Source organism: Somniosus microcephalus, chromosome 16 (genome assembly GCF_052327205.1).
Source record: "Somniosus microcephalus isolate GS21.2 chromosome 16, FLI_Smic_1.0, whole genome shotgun sequence".
Lineage (NCBI taxonomy): Eukaryota > Metazoa > Chordata > Chondrichthyes > Squaliformes > Somniosidae > Somniosus > Somniosus microcephalus.
The window spans coordinates 75,227,458-75,244,858 of NC_141002.1; the positions used below are offsets into that span (position 1 = coordinate 75,227,458).

Consider the following 17,401-nt stretch of genomic DNA (forward strand, 5'->3'; position numbering starts at 1 on the left):
CTGCCTGACCTGCTGAGTATTTCCAGTATTTTCTGTTTTTATTTCAGATTTCCAGCATCGACAGTATTTTGCTTTTAGATTCCTGGTGATCAACTAATTAGATACTAGTAATTGAAGTACACTGTAGCTGCAGCAGTAAGGCATAATTCAAATTTCCTATAATTTTCAACATTTTAAAATTGGTTGATTCTGACTTATGAAATAGTATTTTACAGAAATAAGGGGGTGAAATTCAGTAGGTTAGCACCCCCAGTTAGCATCTTGCAGGGGTGATAACGGGGCTCTCAGGCAGTAGCACCTGGCGGGGGAACTAATGGGATGGTCAGGCAGTAGTGCCGCGGCAGGGTGAATCCTGCGCTGTACAACAAATTCGCCGGTTAGCGCTTCAGTTCCTTTCGCCATGCAGATTGTGACGTCAGCGAGTGTGCAATGCTCGCTGGGCACCCAATCTGCAAACTTCAGTAGCACCCCCTGCCTTACCGCTGTGCGCCAACAGTGCCAGGGAGCGGAGGCATGAACCAGCCGGCTGGCAGCTGGCAGGCCGCTATTTAAAAGGATGCGTCCCAGCTGTCAAGGAACTTTCATTCCAAAGGTCAGTTATGAGTGGCAGAGAGCGCAGGATGTATCTGTAGCCAAATAAAGGCTGCTTAGTCCCGGAGTGTTGCAGGTCGTCAAAGCACTTTGCATTTTATCTCACAGCATATCGCAGTTCTGCACTCCCCGAATTATTGGGGGCTGGTGTGTAGACTCCAGTGACCCTCCCCTTTAATGGCTGGAAGGTACCTGCACCAATGCTCACTTCCGATTATATAGAAACATAGAAGATAGGAGCAGGAGTAGGCCATTCGGCCCCTCGAGCCTGCGCCGCCATTCAATGAGATCATGGCTGATCATCCAAACTCAGTACCCTGTCCCTGCCTTCTCCCCATATCCCTTGATCCCTTTAGCCTTAAGAAATATATCTAACTCCTTCTTGAATATATTTAATGAATTGGCCTCAACTGCCTTCTGTGGTAGAGAATTCCACAGGTTCACCACTCTCTGGGTGAAGAAATTCCTCCTCATCTCTGTCCTAAATGGCTTACTCCTTATCCTTAGACTGTGACCCCTGGTTCTGGAATCCACGACCATCGGGAACATCCTTCCTGCATCTAGTCTGTCTAGTCCTGTAAGAATTTTATAAGTTTCAATGAGGTCCCCTCTCCAGTGAGTATAAGCCCAATCGACCCAATCTCTCCTCATACGTCATTCCTGCCATCCCAGGTATCAGGCTGGTGAATCTTCGCTGCACTCCCCCCATGGCAAGAACATCCTTCCTCAGATAAGGCGACCAAAACTGCACACAATACTCGAGGTGTGGTCTCACCAAGGCCCTGTACAATTGCAGCAAGACATCCTTGTTCCTGTATTCGAACCCTCTCGCAACGAAGGCCAACATACCATTTGCCTTCTTAACTGCCTGCTGCACCTGCAATGCTTACCTTCAGTGACTGGTGCACCAGGACACCCAGGTCTCGTTGCACTTCCCCTTCTCCCAATCTATTACCGTTCAGATAATAATCTGCCTTCCTGTTTTTGCCACCAAAGTGGATAACCTCGCACTTATCCACATTATACTGCATCTGCCATGCATCTGCCCAATCACCCAACCTGTCCAAATCATACTGGAGATTCTCAGCATCCTCCTCACAGCACACATGCCACCCAGCTTTGTGTCGTCTGCAAACTTAGAGATATTACATCTAGTTCCCTCGTCTAGATCATTAATATATATTGTGAATAGCTGGGGTCCTAGGACTGATCCTGCAGTACCCCACTAGTCACTGCCTGCCACTCGGAAAAAGACCCGTTTACTCCAACTCTTTGTTTCCTGTCTGCCAACCAGTTCTCTATCCAAGTCAGTACCTTGCCCCCAATCCCATGTGCCTTAACTTTACATGCTAATCTCTTACGCGGGACCTTATCGAAAGCCTTCTGAAAGTCCAAATACACCACATCCACTGGTTCTCCCTTATCTATTCTACCAGTTACATCCTCAAAAAGTTCCAGTAGATTAGTCAAGCACGATTTACCTTTTGTAAATCCATGTTGACTTTGTCCGATCCTGTCACTGTTTTCCAAGTGCTCTGCTATTACATCTTTTATAATGGACTGTAGCATTTTCCCCACTACCGATGTCAGGATTACTGGTCTATAATTCCCCGTTTTCTCTCTACCACCTTTTTTGAATAGTGGGGTAACATTAGCTACCCTCCAATCCATGGGAGCTGTCCCAGAGTCTATAGAATTTCAGAAGATGACCAGCAATGCATCTACTATTTCTAGGGCCACTTCCTAAGTACCCTAGGATGTAGATTATCAGGCCCTGGGGATTTATCGGCCTTCAATCCCGTCAATTTCTCTAACACCATTTCCCTACAAATACTGATTTCATTCAGTTCCTCCCTCTCATTAGACCCTATATTCCCCGACATCTCTGGGAGGTTATTTGTGTCCTCCTTTGTGAAAACAGAACCAAAGTATGTATTTAATTGGTCTGCCATTTCTTTGTTCCCCATTATAAATTCCCCTGATTCTGACTGCAAGGGACCTACGCTTGACTTCACCAATCTTTTTCTCTTCACATATTTATAGAAGCTTTTACAATTAGTTTTTATGTTCCCTGCAAGCTTACTCTCATATTTTATTTTCCCCCTCTTAATTAATCCCTTTGTCCTCCTTTGCTGAATCCTAAACTGCTCCCAATCCTCAGGTTTGCTGCTTTTTCTGGCCAATTTATATGTCCTCTCCTTGGATCTTTTGCTATCCCTAATTTCCCTTGTTAGCCACGGTTGAGTCACCCTTTTTGTTTTACTTTGATGCCAAACAGGGATGAACAAATTCTGTCGTCCATCCATGTGATCTTTAAATGTTTGTCATTGCCTATCCACCGTCAACCCTTTGAGTAACATTCCCCAATCAATCCTACCCAACTCACACCTCATACCATCATAGTTTCCTTTATTTAAATTCAGGACCCTGGTCTCTGAGTCAAATACTTCACTCTCCATCTTAATGAAGAATTCTATCATATTATGATCGCTCCGCCCCAAGGGGCCTCGCACAACTAGATTGCTAATTATTCCTTTCTCATTACATAATACCCAGTCTAAGATGGCCTGATCTCTAGTTGGTTCCTCGACATATTGGTCCAGGAAACCATCCCGTATACACTCCAGGAATTCCTCCTCCACAGTATTGTTACTAATTTGGTTAGCCGAATCTATATGTAGATTAAAGTCACCCATGATAACTGCTGTGCCCTTATTGCACGCATCTCTAAGTTCCCATTTAATGCCATCCCCAACCTCCGCATTACTGTTGGGGATCTGTATAAAACTCCCACTAACGTTTTCTGCCCCTTGGTATTTCTCAGCTCTATGCATACAAATTCCACATCATCAGAGCTAATATCCTTTCTTACAATTGTGTTAATCTCCTCTTTAACCAGCAATGCTACCCCACCTCCTTTTCCTTTTTGCCTGTCTTTCCTGAATATTGAATACCCCTGGATGTTGAGTTCTCAGCCTTGGTCACCTTGGAGCCATGTTTCCGTAATCCCAATCATATCATATCCGTTTACATCTATTTGTGCAGCTAATTCATCCACCTTATTACGAATGCTCCTTGCATTAAGATGCAAAGCCTTCAGGCTTGTTTATTAGACTCTGAGACCTTTTAGAATTATTATTTACTGTGGCCATGTTTGATTTAAACCCTTGGTTTCTCTGACTGCCACTTTAGCTTTTTTCCTTCCTGTCTTTTGCTTCTATCCTTGTTTCCCTTTCCTCTGTCTCCCTGCACAGGTTCCCAACCCCCTGCCATTTTAGTTTAAACCCTCCCCCACAGCACTAGCAAACACTCCCCCTAGGACATTGGTCCCAGTCCTGCCCAGGTGCAAACCGTCCATTTTGTACTGGTCCCACCTCCCCCAGAACCGGTTCCAATGTCCCAGGAATTTGAATCTCTCCCCCTTGCACCATTCCTCTAGCCACGTATTCATCTGAAATATCCTTCTATTTCTACTCTGACTAGCACATGGCACTGGTAGCAATCCTGAGATTACTAGCTTTGAGGTCCTATTTTTTAATTTACCTCCTAACTCCCTATATTCAACTTTTAGGACCTCATCCCGGTTTTTTCCTATATCATTGGTACCTATATGCACCACGCCAACTGGCTGTTCACCCTCCCCTTCCAAAATGCTCTGTAGCCGCTCCGAGACATCCTTGACCCTTGCACCAGGGAGGCAACATATCATCCTGGAATCTCGTTTGCGGCCGCAGAAACGCCTATCTATTCCCCTTACAATAGAATCACCTATCACTATAGCTCTCCCACTCTTTCCTCCCGTCCTTTGCAGCAGAACCATCCATGGTGTCAGGAAGTTGGCTGCTGCTGCCTTCCCCCGATACGCCATCTCCCTCAACAATATCCAAAGTGGTATATCTGTTTGAGAGGGGGATGGTCACAGGGGACCCCTGCACAACACTTCATATTCATTATCGCTTGTAGCCTAATGCCAATGCCATTAACGCCTGATTTAGTGCTCCCCTGCATTCTTTGAGTGCTGAGACTGAATTTAGCAGGCAGCGAAATTGATTAGCACCTGGCACTAAATTTCCAACTTCTCAAAAGTTAGTGCCCCTTCCTGGACGCTACTGAACTTCTCACCCTAAATGTTCAGTATAATAATCAGAAAACAGCGAGTTGTGGTAAATGGCTGTTTTTCAGACTGGAGGATGGGAGGCAGTGGTGTTTCCCAAGGGTCAGTTCTGTGGGCCACTGCTTTTTTTGATATATATAAATGACCTGGATATTGGAATACAGAGTAGAATTTCTAAATTTGCCGATGACACCAAACTTGGGGGTGTGGCAAACAGTGAGGTTGATACCAATCGACTGCAACGGGACATAGAAAGGCTAGCAGAATGGGCAGACAAGTGGCAGATGGAATTTAATAAAGAGAAGTGTGAGGTGATGCATTTTGGCAGAAGGAACAGGGAGAGGCAAAATACACTTAATGGCACAGTTTTAAAGCGTGTGCAGGGACAGGGGGACCTGGGAGTTAATATGCATAGGTCCCTAAAGGTGGCGGCGGGACATGTTGAGAGAGTAGTTAGCAAAGCATATGGGATCTTGGGCTTCATAAAAAGAGGTATTGAGTACAAAAGTAGAGAAGTTATGCTGCACCTTTATAAAGCGCTGGTTAGGCCACAACTGGAGTATTGCGTCCAGTTCTGGTCACCACACTTTAGGAAGGATAGATATGAAGGCCCTTGAGAGGGTGCAGTGGAGATTTACCAGAATCATTCCAGGGCTGGGGGATCTTAGCTACAAGGACAGGTTGGAGAAGCTGGATTTGCTTTCATTAGAGCAAAGGAGGTTGAGGGGTGATTTGATAGAGGTGTACACGATTATGACTGGTTTGGATAGGCTAGACGGGGAAAGGCTGTTCCCACTAGTTGATGGTACAAGGACTAGGGGACACAGATTTAAGGTTTTGGGCAAGAGATACAGGGGGATGTGAGGGGAAACTTCTTTACACAGCAAGTTGTGAGGACCTGGAACTCGCTGCTGATGGAAGTGGTGGAAGCGGAGACACTCAATGTTTTCAAGGGGAGACTGGATAGGCACGTGAGGGAAATAAACTTGCAGGGCTACAGGGATAGAGCGGGGGAATGAGACTGACTGGATTGCTCTAGAGAACCGGTATGGACTTGATGGGCTGAATGGCCTCCTTCTGTGCCATTGGATTTTACCATTGGTAGCGGGTTGGGGGCGGGTCAGGTGGATAATTTATCTATTTTGCCCTGCCTCCGCTGTTAGGCGGGATAATTTATCTATTTTGCCCTAATTGGGCAATTGATTCCCAGCGTGTGCGCACCCCTGGCCCAATTAGTTTTTTGGGTCTGAAACTCGTCTCTGATGATGTCATTTCTCCAGCTGCATTTAAGGGCTCCAAGCAGCCTTGTTTCATTTTCAGCCCCTACACTTGTGATTGCTTCTCTTCAAAGTGTTTGGAGCTCGTGAAATGTCTACTTCAAGGCCCAAGACATCACCACAGTTTGATGATGACTCCCTCCATGCACTGGCAGAGGGAGCCAGAGCACAAAAGGAGGTGCTGTTTCCATCCTCTGGGAGGAAAAAACCTCCCCAGCAGACCAAAGCTGTGTGGCTGCAACTTGCTCAGGAGGTCAGTTCCAGATCAATGTGCAGCAGAACCTGGCTGCAGTGCCGAAAGAGGTTCATGACCTTGTCCGAAAAGGCAAAGTGAGTATAGCATCACCTTTACCCTAACTCTGCTCCCCATCTCCTCTCAGCACCATCACTCTGCATTGTCAACCTATTCCAAAACATCCCACTTTACCCTTACATCCCTTGCACCCTTAACCATTCCCTCTCTCTCTATGTGCACAATCACTTCACTATTCGATTATGCTGCCCTCACAATCCCTATCACTGTTATGCTATGACAACAACTAACAACACACAGGGAGAGCCCTTAGTATTGGGACCTCAATCCATCTTTGTGTCCTTCTAAGCATCTATGGTATGGATTATCTACACTCACTCCATCATTCTCATTCAAACTCCACTTGTGTCCCTCATTGCAGGAAAAGAGAGCCTACAATACGAGGGAAAGGGCGAAGACAGGAGGAGGGCCACCCTCAATAGCCCAGCTCACCAGCGCTGAGGAGGCGGCCCTAGAGATCGTTGGAGCCGAGGAGGATGTGGAAGTGGGGGACGGACAGATGGGCGCATCAGAGCAAGCTGGTGACAGAATAGTTTTGCATCCCTCTCATTTACATTGCATGAGTGACTGATATGGCTTCTGATGCTCATACATATTGACTTATGATCATCTGCACAAGTCTATGTGCATGCTACATTAATATCACATGTCTAACTCATGCCTTTACTCCCCCACAGGACCATCGATAGCCTCCCTCCCCACTGTCCAGGAGGAAGAGCCGGAGCCAGAAGATTCCTCAGAGTCCTTCAACCTCTGAGGGCGCAGTATCAGCAGAATTCAGCACACCCAGCACCAGCGCAGAAATGCACACCTCGGCGGGACCTTCGGGACATAGAGTAGCGTTGTCACCTGTTGTAACACAGCTCACAAGTGAGCATCAGCAGATAGTGGAGACAGGGACAGCAGTGGAGAGTCCTTGTTGGAAGCCATAGGGCGCTCCCAGCTCTGCTCAGCTGCATCTGGACCCTGTGCCTCCGGGTCCATCCAGAAAGAGAGCAGTGCTGGAACTCCAGGAAGAGGTGCAGGAGTCTCTGGCAGGTTTTGTCTCCAGGGTCACTGTGAGTGTGCAGAGGATGGACGAGTCCAATGTTAACATGAGCAGAGCCTTTGTGGAGGCATTGGCACATGAAGGCATCACCGCAGAAAGGATGGCAACCTCCGTGGAAAGGATGGCTACCTCCGTGGAAAGGATGGCTATGGTAGAGGAGAGGATGGTTACGGCCATGGAGGAGCTAAGTCGCAGAGTGTTGAAAACATGGTGATTGTTCAGAATAGACTGACATCTCTGGAGGAGCGATGGGCAGCTATTGATCAGATGATCAGAGAAACCAGACCTTCATGGAAGTCCTCTGGAGTAGGACTGCCAGTGCAGATACAGGTCCTCATGGCCCCCCTGATGTGCAGCAAGGTGCTGTCAAGCCACTTGCTAGCACTGAAGTGGGGCTGATCCATTAGAGGGATGTTGGTGGCAGACAACAAAGAAGTGGGGGCTCCTCTGCAAGTGCTCACACTCCCATGCCACTGCAGAGCCCTCAGTCAGAGCCCCACCAGAGTGCTCACCCAACTGAGATGGGCGTCTCAGCACCCGCACAGATGCAGGTGTTGGTGCAGCATTGCGCAGATGTCACCCACTACCTCTCGCGAAAGTCTCAGCCTCCTTTGGCACTGCTGCTCATTCATGTTGAGGAAGCTCATCCTCATCCTATAAACCCTGTTTTGGGGGTATCTCCTGCGGCGACGTGCTTCCCTGCACTGGCGCCTTCTGCCCTGTGCACCATCAGGTGGGTGAGCAGCAGGTTGGCGCTCTTGTTGTTGCTGCTGTTGTTGTTCCTGGTTCTGCTGCTGCCACGGCTGCTCTTTGTCCGAATATGAGGTCCAGGATGAAAGGAAATAAATGGTTCCCATGCTGCTGGTAGATACCTCAGTTGAGGAAGCGCTCAGTCAATGTAGTGAGAGGGTTTTCCCCGGAGGTCACAGTGGAGATGGATCTCAGCTTCACCACTTCCAAAATCAGTAGACCTGCAAAAAGTTCTCCAAGACCTGAGAAAACAAAGTTCTGCCACCTGCAACTGATCCTTGTTGGAAACTCCGTTTTTATGGTGGAGCTGCAGCTGTTAGGAAGCCAGCCACTTGTGAACCCGACAGGAATAGCTAGTGTGTTTCAGGGGAGACGTGCAGCATGCTGGAAATGTGGGAAAATGTGAAAGGCCTCTCAAAATGGCATTATAGAGGTCCTTAAGTAGTAGTTAAGTGCCTTAAGGGCCTATCCCGCTGCTTGGAGGTGCAACTGAAACGAACTCTGCAAGCCCGCCTCTGGCAAAGTTGCACAGAGGCAGGTTGACGGCGGGAGCAGAACCCGCCGTCATTTTTTCAAAGTTTTACACCTGACCCGCCTTCAAACCCGCCTCCTCAGGGCTGGTAAAATCCAGCCCTATGACTCTAACACAATCATATAATTACATCTTGAGTGACTTTAATGACATTATCATCTAGGATGACTGGATATATATCTACAGTAGTACATTGGCTTTTAGAGAACACTGATCCTCTAGTATGTGCTGATGGTATCAGAGTAACCTTTATGCGGGGGATACACTAAAGGACTTCTGGATGGAGTTGGTCAGATTGATTAATTAAAATTAAAGTCATAAGTCTTTGGGTCTTTGAATGTTCTAGGACGAGGGTGTCCAACCCATGCCCAATGGAGCAAATTTGGCCATGGAGCTTCACGTTTTGATTGCTGATCTGACAGTGGGTGTGTTGGAATTATGAAAAAAAAATCACAAGTATTAGTACAAATTTTGGCAGCAGGAATGCATTGGATTGATTTGCAACTCATGCTCCCGGTAGTGCTATTAGAAAGAAGAAAGAACTTGCATTTATATAGAACCTTTCATGTCCTCAAGATGCCCAAAATGCTTAACAACCGATGAGTTACTTTTGAAGTGCAGTCAGGTAGATAAACATGACACCAATCTTGTGCACAGCAAGATCCCACAATTAGATAAATGACCAGTGGTGTTGATTGAGGGATAAATATTGGACAAGATACCAGGAGACTCCCCTGCTCTTCTTCAAAGAGTGCCATGATGCAGGCCCCATTGATGTAGTGACAAAGAGACAGTGGTAAAAACAGAAAAGAAGAAAAGGAAAGCGAAAAGAGTAGAGAGGAGAGAGAAAGTAGCGAAGGCAGTGAAGGAAAGACAGAAAAAACTGTGGAGAAAGACTGAAGTGAAGGAATAGAGACATAGACATATACAAGTGAAAAGGAGACACTGAAATTAGGGAGAAGAAAAAGAGACAGAAGTGATGGCAGAGAGATTGAAATGAAAGAAGCTGAAATGGAGGAGAGAACAATTTTCCATCGGAGACAAAGGGGTTTCACTCTGCACTCACATTAAAATTATGTGCCTGGGATTTCTGCGCAGGTTCTCCTGATTTCCCTCTGTAACTTCAGCAGAAGATCAACAAAAACCAAGTTATGCTGTTTCCCTGGGGTGCCACCAATCTTCCTCTAAAGTTATGGAGGGAGATTGTGAGAACCCACATGGAAATGCTGCCCGATAGTACAACTGCTCCCTTAATTTGATCAGCCCACTACTCCAAAAAAGTTGAACACCTAGGATACCAAGTCTGAAACACTACTTGCCCAAAAACATGTCTTTTGAAATAAACAGTTTATCAGACTTGGACCTCTGGTAGCTGGAAGAATTATTTTTTTAAAACTGGATTAGCCCAATTGATATTCAAATGCAGATTAAGTAAACCTGACAAAACTGCTACCTTTAGGGAAACTAGCCTTTTTGATGAAAAGAAGAGGGAGTACTTTGAACTAATCCTCATTTATTAATATAATATATTTGAATGAAATTCCAAGTCTGAGATTACATATATGATTTGTGTATCGGAATTCCACTATCACATAAAATTAGATGAATCCCATTCACTGTACCTTTCTCGTATGGTTATTGTAATCAGGAAATCACTGTCGACAATGTAATCACATTTATCTTTAAATCTGTCATATCAAATTTTTCTCTATAATTTTACTGGAAGCTTTAACTCATTTAAAATAAATGGGTAAAAACCTCCATCAAAATAGGAGAGAGAAAGTTGATATGTTTCCATAATAACATAATTAACAATAATTTCTAGTGTTATATACAATGTAAAATTTTAAACATTTATATTGTACCAGTATGTTTGTGTTAATTGGTGAAATATTGTACAATGCATTTTACTTCTCTATATTGGCCTCTTGTGGTATCGGCCCTGAAATTTTGCGGGGTACCTCAGTAGGAGACTGGCAGAACTCCCAGAGAACTGGGATAAATGGCTGTTTTCAATTGTTTACTTTATTTCCCTGGAGGTTCTGTTGGGCTCCTGCTGGGATACTAGGAGAACCCTTCAGAATTTCAGGGCCATAGTGTTTTGTTACATTCTCCGTTTAAAGTCCAGTAGCATTCTTACACAGCTGTGAAGCAATCAAGATTTCAGGGACATCCTCTCCCATAGCTTAAACAAAATGTTGTGAAAAAGAGTTTTAAACGTTCTTTTACTCATGCAAAAAAAAGACTAGCTCACCTGTGCTCAGACAACTCAGTAGCACTCTTTAGATACCTTCAATTTATCTCATATAAATATATTAAAGATGTGTTAAATATTGGAAACAGAATTATATCCATAGTCTACTTTTTATAAGATCTAATAATATTTAAAATGGAGCATGAATATAATGAAATAGATACTGAAGCTACATACAGTATTAGCAAACATTAAGTAAGGTGTTCTTGTGTGCATGCACACATATATGTAGAGGCTCATTTAAATTATCTTTACACATTGCTTTTAACTAGATTTTAAATTTATGCAGTGGCTTGTCTTGTGCGTCTGCATTTGATTCCACTCTGGTAGAAAATCATTGGTATGCAGTGATAACACAAGTTAAGGTTATATTTTCCTGTGACAGACTTTCAGTTTTTTTGAAGATCAAGCTGTGAGTAGTGATGTTTGTATGTAGACGGAGTTTGGAGGCGTAATTTTGTTTGCTAGTGCATTGGTTCACATAATATTCCTTTATGTGTTACTTTAACACAATTGTTAAACCATTAAAGTGACGATATTAAAACTTGCATAAATAAATGTTATGCAACCATGTTAAGCAGTGTGCTACCACAGTAAATTGAACCCCTTTGAATTATTAACAAAAACAGAAAATGCTGCACATACATGGCAGTTCAGTCAACATCTGTACAGAGAACAAGTAAATGATTCAACCTACGGTCTTTCATCAGAATGTTAACTTAACTGTTCTCGTCACAGATGCTGACATACTTGCTGTTTGTTTCCAACATTTTCATTTTCTGTTTCAGATGTCCAGCTCTTGCTGGTTTTTAATAAATAGTCCCATGAATTATTACACCTATAAACTATTTAGTTTAATGTTCCTTTTCTGTAATGCACTAAAATATTGTTCATAAAGAGTTAGTGATAAAATCTGCTTTTTTGATTAAGCCGTAAATCATTTTGATAGAAAGTAAAAATAAAGTTCTAAAAACTACCAAGAAAACATTTAGCCATTGCTATGTAACAATCAAACAGCCAGAAGCAAAGCTGTGCCATCTGCTGCAAGGACACCTGTAGCCAGCATGCACCTCCTCTGCCTCCTTCCAGACTGCTGCAGTGCTGCCCTTTAAGGAGGATGCTCTAGAATGGAAAGTAGAGTTGTCCTTTAAGTGAGTGGGCAGAGATTTGGCAGATGGAATATAATATTGGAAAGTGTGAGGTTATGCACTTGGCAGAAAAAATCAAAGAGCAAGTTATTATCTAAATGGAGAGAAACTGCAAAGTGCTACAGTACAAAGGGATCTGGGGGTCCTGGTGCATGAAACACAAAAAGTTAGTATGCAGGTGCAGCAGGTGATCAGGAAGGCCAATGGAATCTTGGCTTTTATTGCAAGGGGGATGGAGTATAAAAACAGGGAAGTCTTGCTGCAGTTATACAGGGTATTGGTGAGGCCACACCTGGAATACTGCATGCAGTTTTGGTTTCCATATTTAAGAAAAGATATACTTGCTCTCGAGGCGGTTCAGAGAAGGTTCACTCAGTTGATTCCAGAGATGAGGGGGTTGACGTATGAGGAAAGGTTGAGTAGGTTGGGACTCTACTCATTGGAGTTCAGAAGAATGAAAGGCGATCTTATCGAAACATATAAGATTGTGAGGGGGCTTGATCGGGTGGATGCGGTGAGGATGTTTCCACTAATGGGTGAGACTAGAACTAGGGGGCATAATCTTAGAATAAGGGGCTGCCCTTTCAAAACTGAGATGAGGAGAAACTTCTTCACTCAGAGGGTAGTAAATCTATGGAATTTGCTACCCCAGAGAGCTGTGGAAGCTGCAACATTAAATAAATTTGAAACGGAGATAGACAGTTTCCTAGCAGATAAGGGAATTAGGGGTTACGGGGAGAGGGCAGGGAAGTGGACGTGAGTCTAGATTCGGATCAGCCATGATCCTATTGAATGGTGGAGCAGGCCCGAGGGGCCGTATGGCCTACTCCTGCTCCTACTTCTTATGTTATGTTCTTTTCACGACCACTGCAATCTGCACCACCTACATTTCACAACGAAACAAAGTGCTGTGCCATTCCACCACTCGACCACACTCATTTTCCAGCCTCCACATTTATTGTGCCAACAGTTGGGTTTTGCCAGGTTTTTTGTTGCCCAAAGAACTTTTGCAAATGCTGGAAGCCTAATTTGAAAATCTATCCAAATGTGTTTATGTTAAAAGGGAGTAAAATGTAGTGGGATCATAAAAACATCACTTATTGAGATTATTAAGATAGCAATGGCAAAATATTTCTGTGGACATCTTTTTGAGGGTCATGCTGCCTTCCAAACCAAAAAACTAAGGTCAGGAAATTTCTCAAATCTCTTTCTGCTCTGTAGGCATTACTTCACCGGAAGTATGGCGGAAGCACCAGGGTTTCTGCTGCACTTCCGGCGATGTAACATCGAAGGAGCAGGAGTTGCTCTGAATAATTTCCTGGTCTAAGATACTTAGGTTGATTATTTAGTAATTAACAAAACATTAATAAATGGTAGATCATGGCAGCTGAAAAAGGAACATTACACAGGATTACAATGGCCATTAACAGATTAGTCACATGGGTTAAAAGGATCTCACCTTCAGTTCAAATTGCAAGCATATTAAAATGTACTGGAGAGGACAAATCCAACAACAACTTACATTTATAGAGTGCATTTAACATAGCAAAACATCCCAAGGTGCTTAACAAGAGTAATATCAGCAAAAACATTTTTGACACCGAGCCACAGAAGGAGATATCAGGACAGATGACCAAAAGCTTGGTCAAAGAGGTAGGTTTTAAGGAGCATCTTAAAGGAAGAGAGAGAGGTAGAGAGGCAGAGAGGTTTAGTAAGGGAATTCCAGAGCTTAGGGCCAAGGCAGCTGAAAGCACAGCCACCAATGGGGGAACGGTTAAAATCAGGGATGCATAAGAGGCCAGAATTGGAGGAGTACAGAGAGCTCGAAGGTTTGTAGGGTTGGAGGAGGTTATAGAGATAGGGAGGGGAGAGGCCATGGAGGGATTTGAAAACAAGGATGAGGATTTTAAAATTGAGATGTTGTTGGACTGGGAGCCAGTGAAGGACAGCAAGCACAGGGGTGATGGGTGAACAAGACTTGGAGCGAGTTAAGATATGGGCAGCAGAATTTTGGATGAGCACAAGTTTATGTAGGGTGGAAGATGGGAGTCTGGCCATGAGAGCATTGGAATAGTCAAGTCTTGAGATAACAAAGGCATGGATGAGGGTTTTAGCAGCAGATGAGCTGAGGCAGGGTTGGAGTTGGGCGATATTATGAAGGTGGAAGTAGGCAGTGTTGGTGATGGAATGGATATATGGTTGGAAGCTCATCTCGGGGTCAAACACAACATCAAGGTTGCAAATGGTCTGGGTTGGCCTCAGACAGTTGTCAGGGATTGAAACAGTGGCCAGGTAATGGAGTTTGTGGCGGGGACCAAAGACAATGGCCTAGAAATTCAGTGGCCTGCGCCACCAGTTTGCGCCCAAAGAGGGCTTTTGCGCCAGTCTGCAAAGTTCAGGCGAAATTCAGCGGTGCGCTAATGGCGGCGTTAGGCTGTAGCGCTGCGCCGCCACCGATGACGTCGTCGGTGTGCGCAGCGCCCCGCTATCGCCCCGCTGGCCATATTGCGCCCCGCTATCGCCCCGAACGCCATATTAAGTCGCGCCCGCCTCTTCAGCGCCGGCCGCAAACAGCGACCGGTACACAGGGCCTACCTGTGGCGGTAGTGGCGGTAATTAAAGTGGAGGTGCGGCCGGCCACTTTTTCGGCGGCTGCCTGCCCGCACCTCTGTCCCCGGCCTCCTACACCCCCCCCCCCGCGGCATTGCCGGCTGTTTCCAGAGAGCCCGGCACTTCTCCTTGGTGCCGGGCTCATTTGCCGGCACTCGCGAGCGGAGATCGCGCTGTTGCAGGCACCTCCCCCTTAAGGGTGAGAGGAAGGCCTGCAGTACCGCAGGCTGCCGTGCCGCAGCGGGTGGCGCTGCGGCACCTTTCCCGCCGATATTCAGTTTCAGCGCCCCAAGCGGGGCGCCGAAACCCCTGTTTAGCGGCCGCCTTCCACTTGGGGCGCTGAAACTGAATATCCTGCTTGCGCAAGTGGATCCGCACGCAGCGGTAATTCCGGCGCCCAGGCAAGCTGGGCACCCCAAACTGAATTTCTAGGCCAATGGCTTTAGTCATCCCAATACAGGAAACTCTTTTTTATCCGGCACCGACGGGACCGGCGTGGTGCCGGTTTATCAAAAAGTCCAGATTACAGAGAGCTATAGTAAAAGGTACGAGAGCCCCGTACACAGCCACAGATCCAGGCGTCCCTGTTGCATAGCAACAGGTGCAGGAACCCCGGCCACAGATCCAGGCATCCCTGTTGCATAGCAACAGGTGCAGGAACCCCGGTTACACGGCCACAGATCCAGGAACGGCCACTAATATGAAGTAAAACTTACCTGCACCTACTCCTGAATTTTGCCGGTTAACAGAGATTTCCGGAGCCGGTAAATCGAGAGTTTCCTGTATTTAGTTGGAGGAAATTTCTGCTCATCCAATATTGAATGTTAGACAAGCAGTGTGACAAATCAGAGACAGTGGAGGGGTCCAGAGAGGTGGTGGTGAGATAAAGCTGAGTGTCTACAATAACAATAGATTTTACATAACAAAACTGTTGATTGCTTTTTCATTCAAAATATTTTGGACAAATATTCCTTTATTTTTCTCAAAAGGTTACTGTGAGAAACAGAATAACTCAGACAAATGGTAAAATTACAGAGAAATTTGTACTGTTTCTAGCAAATCTCTTTATTTTGCTTTTGCCTTATAGACAGAATTGTAATACAAATCTTTCTAATCCTTCCTTAAGCAAAAGAAAAGTAAGATTGCATCAGCTGAGAGCATTGGATGATTGCTGTTACGATATGGCTTTTTAATTTGTGTTATCAAAAGAGTGTACTTAGTTAATACATTTCCATTTATAAGCTACAAATCAAAGAGATTTGAAAACACACAATCTTTGAATGAGAACGGGACTTAAAGCGTGCAAGCAGTGAATTGTGCCATACATAAAGTAAACCTGCATCAATGTAAATAGAGCAATAAAGAGGAGACTAACCATTCTTGCAGCAGATGTTAAGTTTTCCATTTCTTCATGGGTCACCCAGACATTTCCTGAGGGCTAATTATAAAGCCCACAGAGAGCCAATGACAATCCATGTGAGGCAAGCAGTGTTAAAGAAGAAAGGCAGCACCACTGTAAGCCAATAGCGTATAGCATCATAATGAGAACAACAGCCTCACTGTTAAAAGTGAGCAAGTTCCCCACATGTTCATGCTTTGCTTAGAATATATTCATGATCCCAGTAACTGCAATATTAGTATAATAATTGTTGCAAGGGAATAGGGAACAGGAATTCAAGGATTAATACAAACATGACATAAGAATATTTTATCAGAAATGCTTAAATCATTTTGTAGAAGACATTATTATGCTACTGCACTATTAGAAACCAAAACACAGTTCATATTTCCCAAAAACTGGTACTAGAAATATCGCAAAATTTTGGCTTGAGGAATCTAGAATCTTTCCCAGGTTAATCTGGTGTCTCCTCACCACCCGACTCTTTTCTAGCTCACTCGTTGCAGAACCGACTGAAATTTGTATAATCTATCATTCTTTACACTAAGTAACCTACTTTTTGTAGGTCACAGTACCACAAGATAGGTTTACATGAAGAAATCCATTTAGCTGATTTAAAATATCATTCAATGCCCCCAGTAAGCAGCTATGCTGGCTGAGTGCATGGGTTGCATGATGGAGCTAAAATATTGCTGTTCTGATTTCCTGACCTACAACTCCTGAAAGCATGGCTCCTCATTGTAAGTGGGATTGTAGAATTACCCCTTTGATCTAGTCAAAACACCAAAACTAGTGTCTTCTTTTTATATTACCTAACTGTTTCAGCCTTTCTGCAAATCCACTCCAAGGGGGCGATGTTCTCAGCCCCGAGGGGGTGGGTATGGAGGCGGGACTGCCGGGAAAATGGCAGAATGTGGGGGCGGGTGGCAAACCCGCTCCCAACCCGCCTCCATGCCATCTTCCCAGGAGGTGGGTTGCCGTCCCGCGCCGGGTCCCGTCTCCTTGGAGGTGGGAAGGGATTAAAGCCTATTAACAGGTAGTTAACAGGCAGAATATAGGATTATCCCATTTTTGCCCTCACAAGTGCAGGCTTCCCGAAGGCTCCAAAACCTGCCAGGGTCACTGAGGTGAGTAGTGGGTCTGCGGAGGTCGGGGGAGGGGGGGGGCGGGGTGCAAAAGTGTGGTGTGAAGGTAAGTGATGGGTGCAAGAGTGTAGAGGTGAGTATCTGAGGTAAGTCCTAAGTGTTTTTAAAAGTGTACTTGCCTTTGTTTCTTCCTGCAGGCTTCAGTTGGTTTCTGTACAGAGAGTCTCACACCTCCGTGTTGCAGATGAGAGATGTCCGTTGCATTCTCATATGCAACAAA

General features: G+C 45.0%; 1 protein-coding gene across 1 annotated transcript in view; it reads right to left on the reverse strand.

The window, feature by feature from the left end:
- The window catches only part of ppfia2 (PTPRF interacting protein alpha 2), a 368,545-nt gene that overhangs the window by 65,948 nt on the left and 285,196 nt on the right, over positions 1–17,401 (reverse strand). Inside the window, exon 21 of the mRNA XM_086009289.1 lies at positions 16,013–16,075. Coding sequence (XP_085865415.1) covers positions 16,013–16,075 — 63 coding nt within the window. The remainder of the gene's footprint in view (positions 1–16,012; positions 16,076–17,401) is intronic.